Below are 19409 nucleotides of genomic sequence, written 5' to 3' on the forward strand. Positions count from 1 at the left end.
GGAAAAATGTCAAATACCCAAGTATTAACATTTCTGGACCACTGGGATGTTTGCAGGTGGGGTGGCTAATCTCATGGCATGGTTCAGTGGAAGAAGAGCAGATTTAAATTACCCAAATTATCAAAAATAGGCAAAAGGTGCGAGGTTGAATTTGGAGCATCTCCTAAAAAAAGTAAAATATCGTCAGCATAAAGAGAAATGGTCAGTATTATGTGCTGTAATAGGAGTATGAGGAGATTGACGAATAGCCTTTTCACATTCTTTTCTGTCGGGTTCTAAGCGGCTTTAAAAGGTCTTCAGATGTCTCAGATTGACTTGACGAGCTGAAATCCGTACAGCTGATGTCACTGATATGCAAATGAGCTTGTGATGTCATCTGTGCCTCAGGACCAAAGACCCGTTCAAACCAGAACCCGTTCAAACCAGAACCCGTCTGGGTCACATGTTTTCAATGTCGCTGATAATCCAACAAGTGAGACATTAAAATGTTCATATCCAGCTGATACACAGCTGTTAATGACTGTGTGTGTGTGTGTGTGTGTGTGTGTGTGTGTGTGTGTGTGTGTGTGTGTGTGTGTGTGTGTGTGTGTGTAGATCTCCCAGCTGTGTCCAGAGGAGGCAGCTGCTCAGGAGCAGACGGGTCAGGTGGAGGAGTGTCTGAAGGTCAACCTGCTGAAGATCAAACAGGACAGCTGCAAGAAGGTAAAGACATACCCTCACAGACACACACACTCAGACACACACACACACACTCTCACACACACACACTCACAGAGAAAAGGGAGAGCGCTATGAGTGCTTGAGCAGAACTAGTGTAGTTTAAAGGTACAGCCGGTAATTAGCCACTGCAATGAAAAATATTTAAATAAGTTGCAATATGAACCTGGTTGAGAGCAGAAAAATAGCAGTAGCATATGAAGCCTTTCTTTTTTAGAAGTGTATGTTAGGATGAAATCCCTCACCCTAACCCCTCCTCTCCTGCAGGAGGTGCTGAACATGCTGAAGGAGAGTAAGGCGGACATCTTCGTGGACCCCGTACTGCACACCGCCTGCGCTCTGGACATCAAACACCACTGTGCTGCCATCCCACCCGGCCGGGGACGCCGTGAGTCCACCAACAAACACACCCATCGGAGCCACACACACACACACACACCAAACGCACCCAACAGACAGACAGACACACACACAGCAAACGCACCCACCAGACAGAGACGCACTGTGGAAACTATAAAGTGTACACAGTTTCACATGGAAATGAAATGGAAATTTGCATCTACATCTCTTTAACGAAACAACGCCAACATTTAGGAGATTCATCTATTTGCCATATTCTTGATAGTGAGACGAGAATATAGATGTCTTTCTCTTCTCTGTACGTGCAGTACAAGATGCGATGCACCCCTCCTGCTAGTTAGCTTAGCACAATGAATGGTAGTGGAATGATACAGCAGTACCAGTAGCAAGCTCAAACGTTCTTGTCTAACACTGAACATTAAGAAACCCCTAGTCAATGTGTTTCTCATCTGGGAGACGGTCCCCAGCTGATCAAGTGAATGAAGTAAATAAATTGGATCTAATCTATTGACCAGGCATCTGAGGCAAACCTATACACACTCAGAATGATTAGGAACTGTCTACCATTTTATCCAAACATCTCACACCTGAGTTAGTGTAACTGTATGGTCCCAAGCTAGTCTGACTGTAATCAGATATCTTGTTATAGAATCGCGCAATAAAAAAATTGTCAAAAAACTAAATATTTAAAGTTTTGATGACTTCATTGGTTTTTTGCAAACATAAAACTACCTCTATAAATGTAAACATGATCAGGCACCATGTGTTCTCTGCGACATGGCAAAACTTCTGCGGAGCAGTGCGAGGCGAGCTCGTTCTGCCAGTGCCTCCAAGTCCGGTGGGATCCATCGATTTCACCGAGTGGGATTCACAGAATTCAAGTGCCAGGATTGGCCAATGTCAACTCCAGTCCCCAGAACCGTCAAATCAAATCGTCCACACACGCCATGTCCCGCCTCGACCCTGTTCCAGTCAAAGCAATGGTTGTTTTCACTCTGTCTTTAACAGGTGCTTTTAATAACATCCAGGGACGGGCGTTGCAAATTAGCTTAGGCTACAAATGTGATACATGACATCAGTTTTTGGGTAAATGTTATACGTTTACACATCTGTCCCTATCCAAATAAATGATAAATGAAAAGGAAATGCTAATGCTCAGGATCTGCTCAGTTTGAATAATTAAATTAAAATGGAAATAAAGTTTAAATCTTTTCTCTGAAAATTGATTTGTAGTCCAGTTAGTGTCCAGAGAAAATATTGCAGAAAAATTGCTCACTTCATGAATATTACAGCTGTGATTTGGAAACCGTAGTTGTCAATTTAGCTTAGGGGTGTCAAACATAATCCATTATAAGATGCATCGCGATGCGGACGTGCACGATTCACAAATATCAAAAATCGATTATTATTATTATTATTATTTTTTATAATCTAATAAAATATAATGGAAGTACATGCAGTTGTTTATTTGGATCATAATACAATGCAATTCCAAATGCACTTTTATTTTAAAAGTAGCCACACGGCACACAGTGAGAAAAAAGAAAGTGAGAAAAAATAAATCATGTATTGGGGAGAAAAGTGATGCATCGATTGAAGATGCATCGATAATCGTAATTGAATCGTAGCCCTCTGAATCGTAATCGAATCGTGAGGCCAGTGAAGATTCACAGCCCTAATTTAGCTTATGAATAGTTGAATGTATTCATTTAGCAGCCCCGGCACATAGATGCTCAGATAATTCCTCCATTCACCCACATCTCTCCACATCTCATGGAGTCTATGCGTTTGAAGTCCAATGAACACAGGTCTGCCACAAGCTGAGTTAAGGTCTTTGCACACACAGTCCGAATTGTTTGCTGCGTTTTTTTTAATCCGTCATCCGGGAAAAAAACGTCGCGCACAGATACCTTGCACACTGAGTCCGATGCGTTAATTATCCAATATTTGTTGCGAATCTTCGCAACGAAAAGAAAACTACCGCGAACCTATTGATCCACAACTGGCAGTGTGTATGTGTGGCTCTCTGTCTCTCTCTCCCTCCCCCCCCCCCCCCTTCCCCATACACCAGGGGTGCCCACACTTTTTCAGCTTGGGAGCTACTTTTAAAATGACCAAGTCAAAGTGATCTACCAAACATATTTATTTATATATATATACACTGAGTAAACAGTGGAAAAACAGTGGAAAAACAGTAAAAAAAATATATATATATTATTATTATTTTTTTTCTTCCTCAATGCCATGCGATCGACCACACTACCTTCGCGATCGACCGGTCGATCGCGATCGACGTATTGGGCACCCCTGCCATACACACTCACACACACACACACCGCGTCCCGCATTCCAAGCTGGTGTGCAATCACCCGGCACATTCTGTTTTTTAATTCCGAATCTCTGTATTCCTGCTTTGTCATAAAATGCTTTGTGCTGCAGGGAGACGAAGTGAATTAACTTCTCAGACGCCATTTTTCATTGTGAATAGCAACACTACGGCGGCTCTGGGTGGTCAAACACCTGTCAAAACGATTTCATGGATGCGGAAAAATGCAGAAAATCGAACCTCGTCCGAAAACTTAAATGAAGGACGTAATTGTCGGACTCGGTGTGTCAATGATGATTGACACAAATTAGGTCGTTTTTTTTTTTTTTTTCATGCGTCAATTTCGGACGAAAAAACGGACTCTGTGTGCAAAGTCTTTTAGTGTCGCAGATAACACACTGTGACAGTGCTGACCTGAGGTCTGTGCTGTCTGTCCTCAGAGATGTCCTGCCTGATGGAGGCGCTGCAGGACAAGCGTGTTCGCCTGCAGCCGGAGTGCAAGAAGAGACTTCAGGACCGCATCGACATGTGGAGCTACGCTGCTAAGGTACAGCACTGCTTTTAAGACAGGCACTCTGCTGCTAAGGTACAGCACTGCTGCACAGCACTGCCTTTAAGACAGACACGCTCACTCACCTTTTTTATATCAAGGACCCTACTTTAGTCTAGATTAGAGCCATGGAATTGATGAATAACTGTGTTCACACCGTGCGTTCACACTGTGCACACTGTGCGTTCACACTGTGCGTTCACACTGTGCGTTCACACCGTGCGTTCACAACGTGTGTTCACACTGTGCATTCACACTCTTCACACTGTGCGTTAACACTGTGCGTTCAAACCATGTGTTCACATTGTTCACACTGTGCGTTCAAACCGGGGCGGGAAAAAAGCTTCACTGCACGAATTATTGGCTCGAGCGAATGAGCAATGAGGCGGAATTTGCCTCACTTGCGCGATTCACGCCACCCGGGGCCAAATCACATCTATTCACGTGTTTGCGTTGACTTTGTACGTAATCTCGTCACGTTAATTTGCGAAAATCGCCACTGTATGAAAGCGCAGTTAGACCCAAATCTGAGAATATTTGTATCGTCCGATATGATTTACCGTAAATTCCGGACTATAAGCCGCACCGGTGTATAAGCCGCACCTGCAAAGTTGACTATTTTTTTCTTATATAAGCCGCACCGGACTATAAGCCGCGGGTGTTTTAACACATTGAATGCCAGCCATGTTTTCATTCCTGTAGGTAAGTTGTGCCAGGGGTGTTTTTGACGATTCTGGCTCATTTTAGAACAGCCGAGGATTCTTTTCTGTTAAGAATTCATGAACACCAATCATCTAAAAATAACTAATAGAATGTGTGCTTTCTCTGTCTAAAAGAGTTAGTTTGCAGAGTTAGTAGTTATGTAGATATTAGCCGTTGAGTACAGCATGGTTTCAGCGTCTGGAAATTTATTCAGAGATAAATGGCTTTTTGTGAAACAGTCACTTTAACCATTCATTTTTGGCATCAGTAAGACCGTCAGACATTCTAAACAATAGTTTTGAACAGTAATTTCCTCCATAACAACAGGAAACACCCCTCTCATTCAAACTCCTCCCTCCGTGTGTCTTCTCCTCCTTCCTCCTAACAGCGGGCGTGTCAGAAGCGCGTTGCTGCTGCCTGCCTGCCTGCTTGCCTGCGTGCGGGGACGAGTCTGAAATGGATTACTGTAAAATCGCCAAGCCATTTCCTTGAATGGCTTGCTCCCGCGGTGTGTGTGTGTGTGTGTGTGTGTGTGTGTGTGTGTGTGTGTGTGTGTGTGTGTGTGTGTGTTCGCGCGTTGCTCCGCGGCTCTGGGGGGGAGGGGATCTCTGTCCGTTCTGTGTGTGTGTCTCCGGGCTCCTGACTGTAAAATCGCCAAGCCATTTCCGCGGGAGGCGGCTGCTACGGGTCCCGTGGCTGTGGCTTCTCTCTGTATCTGTCGCCACTTAGTGGTCGGTAAAATAGATTACACACATGCTCTTGCTCCAAATAGTTATCTCGAAGATGTAAAAGGGGTTGATTGATGTCCCACCGTCAAAAAAAAAAAATGTTTATGTAAGACGAGTTAGCTCGTCCTTGGCACTTAAGCGCTGGATTATGTAAGACGAGTTAGGTCGTCTCTGGCACTTAATGTGTTAATGTTTTTTTTTTTTGTGTTTTAATGTTTAATTACCATATGTAAGGGTTCATGCACAGAGGGGATTGTCGGGAAAGAGATGGCTGTTTGAGGAAGCTCCCATTTATTAACATTTCAACAAAACAACATAACACAACACCACCTGTGTTGTTTTTTACAGTGCACACAGTGTCATACAGTGTGGTGAAAAGAGGGCAAGAGAGGAAATTAAAACTTATTATAGTTATATAGGATTTATAGTTAGAAAGAGTGCTAAAAAAGAGATTTTTTTTTTTTTTTTTTTTTTGAAAAAAACCATAGATAAGCCGCACCGTTATATAAGCCGCAGGGGCCAAAAAAGGCAAAAAAACGGGAAAAAAGGTGCGGCTTATAGTCCGGAATTTACGGTAGTCCAGAATTCCATGACTGTCTGTATTGTAGGCAGAGAGAACACACAGAAACTATGAGTCATTTTTCTACATTCGCTAACCGTGTGAACTGTGTTAAAGGCAGAACAGTGTGTGAACGCAGCCAAAGAACTTCACAGCTCATTTCTAACCTCCCCCCACCAGGTGGCTCCAGCTGAAGGTTTTTCGGACCTGGCCATGCAGGTGATGACATCACCTTCTAAGAACTACATCCTGGCTGTGATTGGTCTGGGCGTGGCAGTGCTTTTCCTGATGGGGCTGCTGTGCGGGCGAATCACCAAGCGTGTCACTCAGGAGCTGAAGGACAGGTAGACTCCGCCCCCATGCCTGGGGTCAGGGGTCAGGACACGCCCGCCAGGAGAAATGACCGCCACTCAAAGACCCTCTCCCGGTTTACCCCACCTCAGTCCCTGATACCCCACCACCTCAATCCTAGAATCCTGACCTCTAGAGCTGGGTATCGGTAAAGGTATCGACCGAAAACAAGCCAGTACCAAGTAGTATTGAAACTTCTCCAGTCCAACGATACCTGCCCTTCGATCCGTTGTCTACACACATCTAGAAAAAAATATCACTATTTGTATGGTTTTGCTCACAGCCAATCACGGCAAGCGTTCCTCTATTCAATGTATCCTGTGATTGGCCCACTACCGCAGCAGCTACAACCCAGTCTGTGATGGTGAAGTCGAGCGGTATAAAGCAGTACAAAAGGAATCGAATGAAGTGCTCTATTGGTATCACTGTCACTTTAAGGGTACTGGAGCTGGTACTGGTATGTCATTTAACGATACCCAGCCCTACGGATCCCAGACGCCCCATCCTAGTCCCTAATACCCCAATTTAGCCCAGCTTACCCCACCTCTGCCCTTTTTTCTCATCGCTGTTGGGACGTCCATGTTGGAATGACATTACCCGCACTCCCCCCCCCCCCCCCCCCCCAGGCTTCATCACCCCTAATGAGAAAGTGGGTGTGGTTATTGACTCAGCCCCGCCTCTACGTTAGCCCCGCCCACTCCCTCGGAGGCCACCCCCCCACTGATTCCTCTACTACTACTACTACTTCTGTGCTTCAGCTGCGACTGGAAGGTTCCTCCTGCAGTGTTTTAACCCTCACAGTACCTGATGTAGATGCAGTACTTCTTCTTGGCTTGTTTGGTTTTGTTTTATTGGGGTGGATGAATGGGGTGGGGGGCGGGGGGGGGTGGTTGGGGTCAAAGGTCACGAGGTGCAGGTGAGATCATATTACGCATTAAGTGTAGGAGGGATACCAGACGCTCGTCTGTAGAGCGTTCAATGACTCCAGTACTTTAATGACGACAGTGTGTCTGTGTGTGCGTGTGCGTGCGTCTGTGTGTGTGTGTGTGTGTGCGCGTGTGCGTGTGTGTGTGCGCGTGTGTGTGTGTCAGGATGATTCGACCTGTCTTTCTACCACGTATTCTAGTTAGTTCTCCTGCGAGGGTTCGTGGGTGTTTCGGTTCCTCGATATTTCACGTTGCCGACGTGTGTTAGTTAGATTTTGGCCGCGGGACTGCCAGGCGGGCGGTGCCAACCAGCCCTCCACCCACCGGCTCGCTCACCCTCTGCTAGGGATGCACCATAGTGGATCTTCTAGAGATGCACCATAGTGGATCTTCTAGAGATGCACCATAGTGGATCTTCTAGAGATGCACCATAGTGGATCTTCTAGAGATGCACCATAGTGGATCTTCTAGGGATGCACCATAGTGGATCTTCTAGAGATGCACCATAGTGGATCTTCTAGAGATGCACCATAGTGGATCTTCTAGAGATGCACCATAGTGGATCTTCTAGAGATGCACCATAGTGGATCTTCTAGGGATGCACCATAGTGGATCTTCTTGCCGATGTTTTCCAACTCTTTCGGCCGATTGCCCAAACCAATGTACTTTCAGAGAACATCAAGTCTCTCCTTGATGCCTCGTAGTGGAAACGTTAGAGTTACATCTTCAAGACACTTTGCGCTCATGGCATAACATATTTAACCCTCGACACACAAATGAATAAAATAGACCAAAAATAATGTTGTTTAGTCCGTCTACCCCCCCCCCCCCCCCCACGTGATATGACTAGTGTATAGTCTATATGACCAGAAGTAGTGGGGCGGCGTAAGGTCAAACATGGAGGTTGTTGCGTACATGGAGCCTATATGAACACATGATGCCTGCTCTTATGGTGATGGCCCACTGGCAGATGCTGACATAAATACAGTGCTTTTCAAAATGTTACACATTCACTGGGCAGAATACTGTAAGAAAACTACTTCATCTTAGGTTATGTGAAGAAACATGCCATATTTTTTTTATTTATGTAACATTTTCTTCCAAAATGAACCGTAAGATTCGTCCTACTTAAACGGGCTTGGATGACGCTCTTCCTGGGTTACGATTAGCGTCATTTTTTAAGTGTCAGGCCCGGTGCCGATATTTCATTTGAAGGCCTTTATCGGGCCGATACCGATATCGTGCACCCCTACTCTCTGCTCTACACCACCGTACTCCATCTGTGGTTGAAGTTTTTTTAAGCAGCAGACCTGGCAACCTCAGCTCTCCTCATGCAGTCTGCTACAGTAACCACCCCCCCCCCCCCCCCCCCCCTCCCGTGCAGACCTGGCAACCCGCCCCGTGCCATAAGCTTCACCGTCACAGCAGCCAGTCGGAAAGCTTAAAGTAGAACAGGATCCGTGCTGGGCTGGGTGTTGGTACTCATTACTTTCAAGGGGGATAAGCCAACTTTTTGGGAGTTTCACCCATTTGCCATATTGCCCGTACATAACCAAGGTACACAATGCCTTTACCCTCACTCTCCGTGCAGTATTCACCTTATTCCTGGACTTACGTTTCCCATGATTATCAGCGGTTGCCGGTTGTCGACTTCCTGTTTACATTTTTTCACTAGCAAGTAGGTGCGCGCCGCTGTCAAAGAGTGGGAACGTTTGGTTTATTTTATCCGAAATGGCTAAAAATAGTAACGTTGGGTGGTTGCATAGCGGCGATATTTTACAAAAACGAGGTGAATGTCAATTCACTCGTACTGTACGGGCTTTTTTAGCCGAAATGGCTAAAAATAGTATGTGGTTTTTGTTTTGAAGGCTAAACTCTTATTATTTGGTCATTAAACGGAGATTTAGCGGTCTCTCTCTTTCAAGATTCAAGAGATATTGTCACTCCGTTGTACAATTATGCACAACAATTATGATGATTATTTTCAGTCTCTTTCACTATGAACGGTCCTGGGCGGAAACAGGCAACCGGCAGCTGGAAACAGGGAGGGAGGGTGTCATGGACGCGCCCACGGTCTCACCAGGAAACTCGTGAATACAGTGAGCGCCAGTCGTTCAGTTAGTATCGCCAATGAATTGGAGGAAATGGTACAACCGTGCAAAGTCACCAAAAACACACATTTCTAACAGCGCCAAACAAGCTCTAAGTACATTACATGTTGTGACTCGGGTAAGGTAAATAGATAGCCGGAAATACTTTCTAAACATGGCCACGCTGCATACAGTGCATGCGCTGTACACAGCAACAAGGAAGTAACTTGATCTTTGTTTAGTTCGCGGTGTGTGGATTACTACGAAAATGATTTTTCACGTAACTATGGATTCATATTTCATCTCGTAGTGAGTACCCGAGTCACAACATGTACTTAGAGCTTTTGGGCGCTGTTAGAAATGTGTGTTTTTGGTGACTTTGAACGGCTGTAGAGTTTCGTCCAAGAATAACTACGGTAACTGGACGACTGTAGCTCACTGTATATATACTGCACGGAGAGTGAGGGTAAAGACATTGTGTATCTTGGTTATGTATGGGCGATATGGCAAATGGGAATGAAACTCCCAAAAAGGTTTGCGTTTACCCTTTAAGGTATCGACTGAAATAACCCAGTACCAAGTAGTATCCAAACTTCTCCAGTCACAATACCCACATTCTGTCCTTTTTTGTACACACATAGAAAATAAAAATTTGTATGTTTTTGCTCGCAGGCCAGCCAATCACCGCAAGCGTTCTTCGATTTAATGCGACATGTGATTGGCCCATCGTAATTTTTTAAACAATACCCAGCCTTACCGGCTGGTGTCAGCCAGTCGGCCCGGCATGGTGTTGGCATCGCGTCCGCTGTGCACGGGTGGTGCTGTGCTGACATCATCACAGATTGAGTATTTGAACACTACAGAGTCCAAAGCGTTCTGGTTGTCGTCTGGTGGCGAGTGGCTGGTTGGTGCAGACAGAGAGGAGAGCAATGCAAAAAAAGAAGAAGAAGAAGAAGAAAAGAAATGAAACTAAAAAGAAAAGATGCTAGATTATTATAGAGATGTGAACATTTTTGTTTAAAGATGATACTGGAATCATTGCACATTTTTTGTTTTTTTTTATATCTATAAATATATATATATTGTTTTGTCATAGCCTTATTTATTTGTTTACTAATGGTCAAAGTTTGTAAGTCCTATTTTTTTTTCTATGATTTGAATGTTCTCTGGTTGCCTTTTTCTCACCGTCGGGTCGGGTCGGGTCGGCCGCCGTCCTGCAGCTGATCACATTATAGGGCTGGGCCATAATGGACAAAATCAAACATACCTATTGATCATATCCATTGTCATTCCTGCAATATCAATATATTGTGACAATATTGTAGGGATGACTATTGGTGCTTTCACAAAATATTGACACAATGAGATTTTTGATAAATAATCATCAGTAATGTGGATATAATGACCAAGTGGGTAAAGGCAAATAATAAAACAGTCTGGGAAGAACAGTCTGGTAAGTCCAGAAAATGAGATCACGTTACTGTAATGCAGCCTTTTAAAACACGTGTTCGATATATTACCATATCTAAAATCTTAAGATGATATCTTCTCTCATATCATGATATCGATTACATTGGCCAGCCCTAGATCACATCACACTCTCCGCTTCGCTGTCGGCCACTTTTCTCCTCACAGCTGACCCGTGAGGAAAGGCGGTCCGGTCTCGCGGCGCGCGGGCCGGTGCCGGAGGGAAGGACGCTCCAGGATTACCGCTTCGTGCGGAGAGCGTCGCCGTGTCGCCGAGCTTTTTGGTCTCGGCACGGCGGAGACAGGAAAATCCTGCCGCAGCGACTTCGCCCAATTTAAACGCAGGACATGAAAAGGTGTCGGTATCTCTGGTGACGATCCGCTCCGAGCGAGCTTCTCTACATGTTCTAGACGGTTTTCACGGAATTGTGTGAGGCTGTGATTTAGAGTGATTTTACGACGACTAAGAGGTGTTGTTCACGGCACGCCGCGCCGCGCGTGGACAACTGTTAGCTGTTGTAAAGTCACTGAAAACCATGCGCCTCTTGGGGCTTATTGCTTAATTTGAAACCTAGCTTATTTCCTGTTAGCTATTGTATTAGCAAACACTGCAACAGGACGTAAGCTAGCGCAATTTAGAATGTATATGTTGTGGAGAGTCTATACCGAGACGATGCTCCACGCAGTTACTCTTTTGTTTTCTCCGATGGCGGCTGACGGCTTGGCTGCCTCGTCGCTGCTTGTAAATGAAACGTTCTGAACTGCCTTCGCTTTTCCATCTGATGTTGGGTTTCTCAAAGCGTGCCTAACTCCCCACTGTACAGAACATCCCATAATAATGCTCCATACTCAAACCCGCAGTGAGCGACTCCAGCACCAGGCAGAGGTGTGTGTGTGCGTGTGCAAACACAGTGAGTGGACTCCAGCACCAGGCAGAGGTGTGTGTGCGTGTGCAAACACGGGTTCTCACAAGTCATTGTGAAATGTGCAACATTGATCCACAGTGCTCTGAAATAGTCGAATGTGAACGTCACTTTTTTTTTTTTGCCTCAGTCCGCCGCTGACTTCCTGGTTCCCGAGACGCGCTGGGGTGAAGCTCCCACAGCAAGGTGACCCGGGTAGCGAGTCGTGCGACGAGTTGCGGCAGCTGTGGCCTGACTTGAGTTTAGGCAACGCAAACAACTTGGTTAAGGTTAATGTTATGGTTTGGAAACGGGGGGGGGGGGGGGGGGGGCACGGGACATAAAGTCGTGAAGCGGCTCTGCCGTGACGTATCCATCCGCCGATTCCACCTCTTCACCCGCACACGTCACCGTCCTACTTCAATAATCAGGTCGTCGTTACGTTAAAGGAACATCGGACCCGATTTTGAACCAGCTTTGTATCATTACAAAATGAGTGGTGCATAAGAAATCTGTCAACCGTTTTGCAGGCGTTCGTTTAGTTTGACAGTTATTGAGTCGATTAGAGTTAAGTTGTGGACCAGTGATGTCATTCATGCACAAATGACATCACTGGTCAACAACTTAAAGCCATTTCTAAACATGCAGTGAATTCCTGAACATTCCCAGACAAGCCTGCATGTTCAGCAACAACGATCCGCTATGAGGGCGCTCCCGCGAGCGTGGAAGATAAGCACCCCAGCCTCTAGTACAGCGTCCGCATCGCTGGCAGAGCGACTGAAGTTGAGCAAATCTCAGCTCGTTTTCCGGGAACATGCCGTGAGCGGGCGGGTGGTTAACTGGCACTTTTACAAACCATTAATGTCCCCGTGCTATTTAATCATTTGATGAATGGACGTAGTTATGTGGCTGGATTATTTCGCGAGTAAAACATTGGTGAGTAAACAAGTAAAAGTTCAATCGTTTCTTTTCCTCCATCTGCCAGTTTGAAAATGCAACAAGGAGATGATACTGCATTAGGCTATTGGGTGATAAGTTCCCGCTATTAACTTTCACGTATATTAATTAATCGTTCGCGCATATCAATGAACAAATATCAATATCAATCATATCAATGAATTAAACGAGCAAACTCACGAACACCAGATGCGTTTCCTTTTGTGCTGCAAACGTTTGAATGGTTTGTTTTCCTCCCGACCTGTCAGTCTTGCATCGTGAAAATGCAAGGAGACAGAACCTTTGTGGGGAGAAATACATGCAAAACTAGATGTGACTTGAACGCCACTTGTAAAATTACCTTTTTCCCCCGTTGGTTTAACGTTCGTGCGACCACTATTTTGACTGGCGGCTTTTGGGCGATGTAACAAGCGCTCACTTTTTGGCACATTGCCACCCCACGTTATCGCCCGAATAACGCGTTGAAGGTTGTTCATGGAGTGAAGGATTGCTTTCTGAAATATCGCTGACGTTGAGCTGAGGCTGTGATCTTCCACGTCATAGCTCACCTGATCCAGAGCAGAGAGCACATGTAATGCCACATCTACTGCCGCTCTACTCAGCCAAAAAAAACACGGAGCTTTTCCTCATGTTTAGAAACCACGATCCCTCATGTCTGGAAGGGCGACTCCGGGAAAACCCGGGACCGGATTTACCGGGCATAGTCCAGACTTCATGTGTGGAAATGGCTTTAGTGTTTCTTTAAAGACATTGCCTCTAGCGGGCCAAACAAACGTTACCTTCTAAACATTTTAAGGTGTTTTTTTTTTTTAAGTACGTCTTTGGGCTGTGGACCAGTGGTTACTATGTCACAATTTTTTGTGAGACTGTGTGTGAGACCGTGTGTGTGATACTGTGTGTGTGTGTGTGTGAGACTGTGTGTGTGTGTGTGTGTGTGTGTGTGTGTGTGTGTGTGTGAGACTGTGTGTGTGTGGCCCACAGAGTGTGACAGACTGTTGGTTCAGCAGAACGCTGTGACCTGCTGTCAATGGGTTCCTGGCTGTTCTCTCGTCTAGAACGATGACTAGAACATATGATTAAGATTATGATGAAAAAAGATTTTTGTAACTTTGCTGTTTTGTGTCTGAATCCATGCAGTTCCTGCTCATCTGATTTACGCCGGCTGGCGCTTCTCTGTCCGCTTTTCTTTAGTTTGTTTTTGTTGTTCTGTACAGATGAAAATTGGACAGTTTGTTAATAATAAAGTCTGCAGGTTTCTACTCGCTGGCCCGTCTCGTTATTCCACTTCGGTACTCAGGGGAAGGTTCCAAGGCGGATGATGGAGATTCAGGTTTTGGCCAATTGGGAAGCGTGTTGCCCTCTTTGGCCACCAGGTGGTATCAGTGAGAACAGCTTCGGTCAATTTGGGTCCTCCAGGGGGTTGTACATTTGGGCTGCAATGGTCAATTCTGGAAGCTCCATCTGCTCAGGCAGGAGGGACGTTCTTGTCAACTTCTGTGGATGTGGGTCCTCCAGGGAGGTGGAAGGTTGTGATGCACGGTCGATTCAGGAAGTGAATTTGGGACGTCTAGGACAGTGGTTCTCAACCTGGGGGATCGCAGGACGATTGCAAAAAAGAACAACAAATATTGTTCTCCCATGTTTGTTCTCCCATATCAATGGTTTAATGTATTATAAAGCTGTATAAACTATAAAAAAAATATTTCTGTGAGAGTGAAATCAGTGTGTGAATGCGTGCGCACTGTCGTTGGGTTACGGGGGGGGGGGCAAGGTCTTTTGGGCGGTCACAGCTCAAAAAGGTTGAGAACCACTACCCTAGGGGGGTGGAAGTTTGCCATATACAGTCAATTTACACAGTCTGCTTTGGTTTTATTTTGCCAATTTTGGCCAGGCGCCCCGACCGACCAGAGGAGGCGCTAGTGCAACGACCAGGACACATAACTATACTATACCCCCAATCCGGCTTCCCACCCGCAGAAACCAGCCAATCGTGCCTGCATGGACCCCCGACCAAGCCGGAGGTAACACCGGGGTGCGAACCTGTAACCCCCGTGTTGGTATTTTCTGCTATTGTTAGAGGTTTATATTATGACCAAAAAAAGTTAACATGAAAAATACCTGATGACCAGTCACACAAGACTGGACACGAGGAGTTCAAAAAGCGCCACAGTCTGCAGAAGTCGTCTTAAATGTGTAATTTTATTTTTACAAAGTGCTTTACATCCATTAAAACAGACAGTGATGTAAAACATACTGCAATTAAATAAGCAAGAAAAACAACAAATGCTAATGACTTGTGTGAACTAGTTGCAAGTCGTCTCCTGGGCAAACCAAAGTTCATGAACAAAAATTTAAATAAACGGTAACACAAGATCCATATATACCATCCATATACAACTACAGAACAAACCGATCCAAATAAAACTATTTCATATCAAAGTGTGCTGAACCACGTGAACATCCAATACAATAATATTCACTTCACACACGGTGGACATGTGTTGCTTCTTGACCTGTGAACAGAGTTGACCTGAGACATTCTAGATGTCTGGATCACACACGTGTGTGTGTGTATTTTCTGTCTGTGTTTTGTAAGTATGTGTGTGTGTGTGTGAGAATGTCTGGATGTCTGTTGTCTATATCTGTATCTGCGAAACTGTATGTCAAGTGTGTGTGTGTGTGTGTGTGCGCTCTGTCTCTCAGCTCAGTGCTAGATTCCTGCCTTGGCAGCTTGAGCGCAGCCGGCAGCTTCTCGTCTGTAAACATGTTGATTGCGTGTTGCATAATGTCATTTTTAAACATGTTGATTGCGTGTTGCATAATGTCATTTTTAAACATGTTGATTGCGTGTTGCATAATGTCATTTTTAAACATGTTGATTGCGTGTTGCATGTCCTTTTTAAACATGTTGATTGCGTGTTGCATAATGTAATTTTTAAACATGTTGATTGCGTGTTGCATAATGTCATTTTTAAACATGTTGATTGCGTGTTGCATAATGTCATTTTTAAACATGTTGATTGCGTGTTGCATAATGTCATTTTTAAACATGTTGATTGCGTGTTGCATAATGTCATTTTTAAACATGTTGATTGCGTGTTGCATGTCGTTTTTAAACATGTTGATTGCGTGTTGCATGTCGTTTTTAAACATGTTGATTGCGTGTTGCATGTCGTTTTTAAACATGTTGATTGCGTGTTGCATAATGTCGTTTTTAAACATGTTGATTGCGTGTTGCATAATGTCATTTTTAAACATGTTGATTGCGTGTTGCATAATGTCATTTTTAAACATGTTGATTGCGTGTTGCATAATGTCATTTTTAAACATGTTGATTGCGTGTTGCATAATGTCATTTTTAAACGTGTTGATTGCGTGTTGCATAATGTCATTTTTAAACATGTTGATTGCGTGTTGCATAATGTCATTTTTAAACGTGTTGATTGCGTGTTGCATAATGTCATTTTTAAACATGTTGATTGCGTGTTGCATGTCATTTTTAAACGTGTTGATTGCGTGTTGCATAATGTCATTTTTAAACATGTTGATTGCGTGTTGCATGTCATTTTTAAACATGTTGATTGCGTGTTGCATAATGTCATTTTTAAACATGTTGATTAGAGACTAAGTTCAGTACGACAGACAGAAATCCTCTGGGGGGGAATTATTTCAGAATAAGAGCCTGGGGGCAGTATTCATAAAGCTTCCTAGTACTAAGAGTTGCTCTTTAGTGACGAAATTCTAAGAAAGTTCTTAGAATTATGACGTTTTCTAAGAATTTCCCCTTAAAGTTAGGACTAGATCCTGGTCAAGTTAAAAGTTACTCACAAAACATCTTAGCCCTTAAGAGAGCTCCTAAGGTGGAAAACTGATAAGAGGAGAGGCTTGAGAGTTTCTTTAGCAGAGGAGAAAATGACAGGACAGAGAGGTAGGATAAATATTCTCCAAACTGAATTGTGCTAACGGTAAGCATTGCTCCTCCATCCAGTTAGGTTTTCTTGTTCTGCGTGTTTCCATTGCAATCAAGGAAAATGATGACAGCTGAGTCAATTTCCCATGAAATTACCAGCATGGCAAATAAACATCTAAATAAATATATTAACTGTCTGCATGTGAATACTGCGGTCTGTGTGTTCAAACATTTAGTAGCTACTTTTAAAGTCTGGCTTTATTTAATTATTTTATTTTATTTATTACCTACTTTTATTTATTACTTTATTTGAGTTGTTCATTACATAAAATAATATTCATAATTTCACCATGACTTAACCCATTGATACCTGATGCAGCATTTGTGTGTGTATCCCTTTAAGACCGCGTTAACGTGTTAACGCGGTCTTAAAGGGATACGCACACAAATGAGGAATATACACACAAACGCTGCATCAGGTATCAATGGGTTAATACAGACTAAATTCTGTGAACGGTTTATTTCACTGTCCATTCTATCACTGCAGTGTTTTTCTTTTTTTCTTTGTTGATCAACCAATCACAGCTTCTAAAAATAATGAGTCATACCTAGCAACGGGGTTAACCACACCTCACTAAGATAAAAGTTTCTGTCATTTCCTTCCTCAGAGTTGCTCGGAGAACGTTCCTATATCACTCCTAAGCTCAGACTCCTGGCTAGAAGTGTTGAGGCTAAGTTAGGAGCTCTCTGAGAGGATTCTCAGGATGTTTGTGCAGACGGCCCCTGGACTCTGTTACAGGTCTGTTGTCTTGTCAACAACATGTTCTGTTTACTGTAAAGAGACACTCTGCTCATTTTGATATGGGTGACACTTGGATAGTCCACGTACAGAGAGTCAGAGTGTTTGTAACATTTCAACAGCTTTTTAGTTGATATTCAACAATTTGTTTGTCTTTGTCTATAGATTGTGTTTGCTTGCTGTTCCACACACCTGATTCTCATCACCTGGAGCTACTAAATCATTCTCAGGATATGTAGGTTTGTTCATGAATTGTCAAATATACTCTAATAATCTGTCGAACATCTACTGTACTGTACAGACAAAGCGAAACAATTGAATGTCAACTAATAATGTTACTTTTTGTTGACAAAGTTGACAAACATGAGAACAAACACAGACGGTTTCCTCCGATGTGTTGGTGGAACAAAACGCAAAAACTAAATCTGAATGTCGACAGTTAAATGTGTTACACACACAGTCTGCATAGTTTTACAAAAGACAGCAGTCAGTCAAACGCAAAAGTGGTTAGACCCACGGCCGTGCAGTGTACCCTGTGTGTCATGTGACGTGCACTGTACCCTGTGTGTCATGTGACGTGCACTGTACCCTGTGTGTCATGTTTGGATGTGCTGGTCGGGGTGAGACACCCTGGGTTTGGGTTTAGGCAAAGGCAAGTGACGGGTTGGGGTTAGGCGCTGGTAGGTAGCCATTTGGTTGGGGTTAGGCACTGGTAGGTAGCCACTTGGTTGGGGTTAGGCGCTGGTAGGTAGCCACTTGGTTGGGGTTAGGTAGACGCTGGTAGGTAGCCACTTGGTTGGGGTTAGGCGCTGGTAGGTAGCCACTTGGTTGGGGTTAGGCGCTGGTAGGTAGCCACTTGGTTGGGGTTAGGCGCTGGTAGGTAGCCACTTGGTTGGGGTTAGGCACTGGTAGGTAGCCACTTGGTTGGGGTTAGGTAGACGCTGGTAGGTAGCCACTTGGTTGGGGTTAGGCGCTGGTAGGTAGCCACTTGGTTGGGGTTAGACACTGGTAGGTAGCCACTTGGTTGGGGTTAGGCACTGGTAGGTAGCCACTTGGTTGGGGTTAGGCACTGGTAGGTAGCCACTTGGTTGGGGTTAGACACTGGTAGGTAGCCACTTGGTTGGGGTTAGGCACTGGTAGGTAGCCACTTGGTTGGGGTTAGGCACTGGTAGGTAGCCACTTGGTTGGGGTTAGGCGCTGGTAGGTAGCCACTTGGTTGGGGTTAGGCGCCGGTAGGTAGCCACTTGGTTGGGGTTAGGCGCTGGTAGCTAGCTACTTGGTTGGGGTTAGGGTTTGGATATGGGTCAAGGTTAGGGATGGATGCCCTGCAGAAAAGTGTACTCCTCCCCTATGGGGAGGAAGGGAGTGAAGAAAGGAACTGGGGGGGGGGGGGGGGGGAAGGAACCCCCTGGTCGAGCCCCCTGGTCGAGCCCCCTGGTCGAGCCCGGGTGTTCTGAGGGGCGGCCTTTCCAACGCTGGGGTCCACTTCCCGGTTAAGAGCCCCGGTGGCCCGGTGCGTTCTGAGCCAACGCGCCTGTGGACCGTGTGGATACAAACATGATACACAGGGTAGGCTGCACGTCACATGATACACAGGGTAGGCTGCACGTCACATGATACACAGGGTAGGCTGCACGTCAAACATGATACACAGGGTAGGCTGCACGTCAAACATGATACACAGGGTAGGCTGCACGTCCGTACCGACGCCAAAGACACGCGACAAAGCGCCGCAAGTCGACGCAGTGGGAGTGAGCAGGGGCTGGAATAAGAGACCTTTAAATATAGATAGACACCTCGACTTCCAGTCACTTCCTCTTGTTTTGTCACGTGGGTTTCCTCACTGCCCCCCCCCCCCCCCCCCCACCACCTTAGGAGGCTAGCAGTAAGTCTGAGTCTATTAGGCCATGTTCACATTACAGGCAAATCTGATTTGCTGATAAAGTCATTAATCATCATCATTATCTTGATTGGTTTCCCAAATCTGATTTTCAAGTCGGATCTGTGTGTCCAGACCTAAACGGCCCTATCTGCATGGGTTGCTATGGTAACGACGTGGGCGTCA

The 19409-nt window shown here is 45.0% G+C and overlaps 1 protein-coding gene across 1 annotated transcript in view; it reads left to right on the forward strand.

Moving 5' to 3' along the window:
• Positions 1–7205, forward strand: part of glg1a (golgi glycoprotein 1a) — a gene marked incomplete at its 5' end in the record, with an annotated part of 62502 nt that extends 55297 nt beyond the window's left edge. The window contains 4 exons of the mRNA XM_083662953.1: positions 595–702; positions 985–1105; positions 3844–3950; positions 6123–7205. Coding sequence (XP_083519079.1) covers positions 595–702; positions 985–1105; positions 3844–3950; positions 6123–6290 — 504 coding nt within the window. The 3' untranslated portion in view covers positions 6291–7205. The remainder of the gene's footprint in view (positions 1–594; positions 703–984; positions 1106–3843; positions 3951–6122) is intronic.
• Between the last annotated feature and the right edge of the window lie 12204 nt (positions 7206–19409).

The sequence above is a fragment of the Poromitra crassiceps genome, assembly GCF_964638095.1.
Source record: "Poromitra crassiceps genome assembly, chromosome: 30".
In the NCBI taxonomy this organism is placed as follows: Eukaryota; Metazoa; Chordata; class Actinopteri; order Beryciformes; family Melamphaidae; genus Poromitra; species Poromitra crassiceps.